The sequence below is a fragment of the Octodon degus genome, unplaced genomic scaffold, assembly GCF_000260255.1.
Source record: "Octodon degus isolate 3935 unplaced genomic scaffold, OctDeg1.0 scaffold00123, whole genome shotgun sequence".
Classification (NCBI taxonomy): Eukaryota; Metazoa; Chordata; class Mammalia; order Rodentia; family Octodontidae; genus Octodon; species Octodon degus.
The window spans coordinates 6,780,605-6,782,295 of NW_004524699.1; the positions used below are offsets into that span (position 1 = coordinate 6,780,605).

The following is a 1,691-nucleotide window of genomic DNA, read 5'->3' on the forward strand; positions in this document are numbered from 1 at the left end:
CTTGTGGATGATTAACAAATGTTGTTACCCAAAAATTTGGGATTTTGGCGATCAATTCTGACCTCTTCTGAAAAAATGGTTGGCGGAGTTTGTTATATTTCTGTTCTACTTTCAATATTTCTTCACTGGCTTGTTCATTAAGTCTGAAGGAAATAGTCATGTCACCAATGATGGTTGTTTGACACAGAAATTGCTAGACTACAAAATGAACACTCTCGCTTTGAGACAGTTCAAAATCTACATTCTTAATAACTAAATCAGCTTACAGCTAGACACAAACCTTAACTTTAAAGTCCCAGAATAATAATTCTGGTTAACACTGTATATATATCTATTTACTGCATTTTTACCCAAACTCATCATCTTTTCCCTCAAAAAAATGTTCTTTATAAATAAAGCTGTTAAGTAACAATGTTACAAGCAAGTTAGTTCAGTACAAACACCCTAAGGTTCAATCATGAAAATTCCTACACAAGCACTTAGACTTGTAACATTGTAAAAAATTAAACCTAATCATTTAAATCAACATTCTTCTTAAAATTAAATCCTGTGACTGAATATATCAGAAAAATTACACGGGATGTATTTATTTCCAACTAAGATACAATCATCTCTTTGCCAACAAATAGAAATCTCCGTATTTCAAGGTTATCAGACCACTACATACATTCCAAAATGCCAAGGTAAACCAGGAAAAACTTTACCTGTCTATTTCATTTTGTACTTCATCGATGTGTTCAATTGCTTCTTGTTGCTCTTTTTCTGCAAAACAAAAAGCATAAAACAATACTATTATCTTCCTATTTAGACACGATGATAGGCGAGCAAAAAGCTGATTTCAAGAAGTGCATACACTGCAAGGTGCATTCTCCACGTGTTCATGCCCTCAAGTTGATAAATTACTTTCACATTAAGAGACCATTCGAGATACGCTGTAGTACTACCACAAACAAACCATTTCAATACAGCAAAACAAGATTTCGATAGTTATTTTCTTTTAGGAAAGATCAGGCCAGACTTATTCAGGAATTCTTGGTGTATTTATTTATCACATTATACACTTGCAAAGGAATGCCGGTTACTAACTAGCATCTGGAAACTAACACAGTACAGTTTAGAATTTGATTATCATTTATCTCAGTGGTACAAACACTTTTACATAAAGTTGAAGTACTCGGCATAATAAACATATCAAGAGAAACCGACAAAAATCTAATTCCCCAGAACTACACCACTGTGGCAAACCTTGCACTTGGGAGTCCTAGCACCGAAGCCCCGGAGAGGGATCCGACCTTCCCCACCGCTCCAAGCCAACCCCGGCGGAAGGATCGCCTAGGCGGGCCCGTACGATTTTAGGGCGCGCTTACTAGGGAATAACTATGAGGTTGGAAAACTACAGGGCGGAGGAGAAAAGAGGAAGAACAGAGGGTGTGCTACTCCTGTTTGGTGCCCTTTTGTCCGGTAGGAACTGCGAAAAGCTCTACAATGCTAAGTGGGCGTGCAGGGCCCGATCGCGCGGGTCATTTCCGGTGACCATCCCAGCATCCGCGGGGCCGCCAGCGGGCCCTTCTCGCTGAAGCAAAGGTTTCGGGGCGTCCCGCGGACCTCGCTTCTCCGAGGCCCGCGCCGGGCGGCCGCCCACGTGGGGAGCGCGCCAGGCGCCCGAGCATCCCGAGCTGCCCGGGCCCGCC

General features: G+C 41.8%; 1 protein-coding gene across 1 annotated transcript in view; it reads right to left on the minus strand.

Moving 5' to 3' along the window:
• The window catches only part of Set (SET nuclear proto-oncogene), an 11,344-nt gene that overhangs the window by 2,597 nt on the left and 7,056 nt on the right, over nt 1-1,691 (minus strand). The window contains exons 2-3 of the mRNA XM_012516739.2: nt 705-762; nt 8-143 (exon numbers count right to left, since the gene is read on the minus strand). Of these exons, the coding sequence (XP_012372193.1) occupies nt 8-143; nt 705-762 (194 nt within the window). The remainder of the gene's footprint in view (nt 1-7; nt 144-704; nt 763-1,691) is intronic.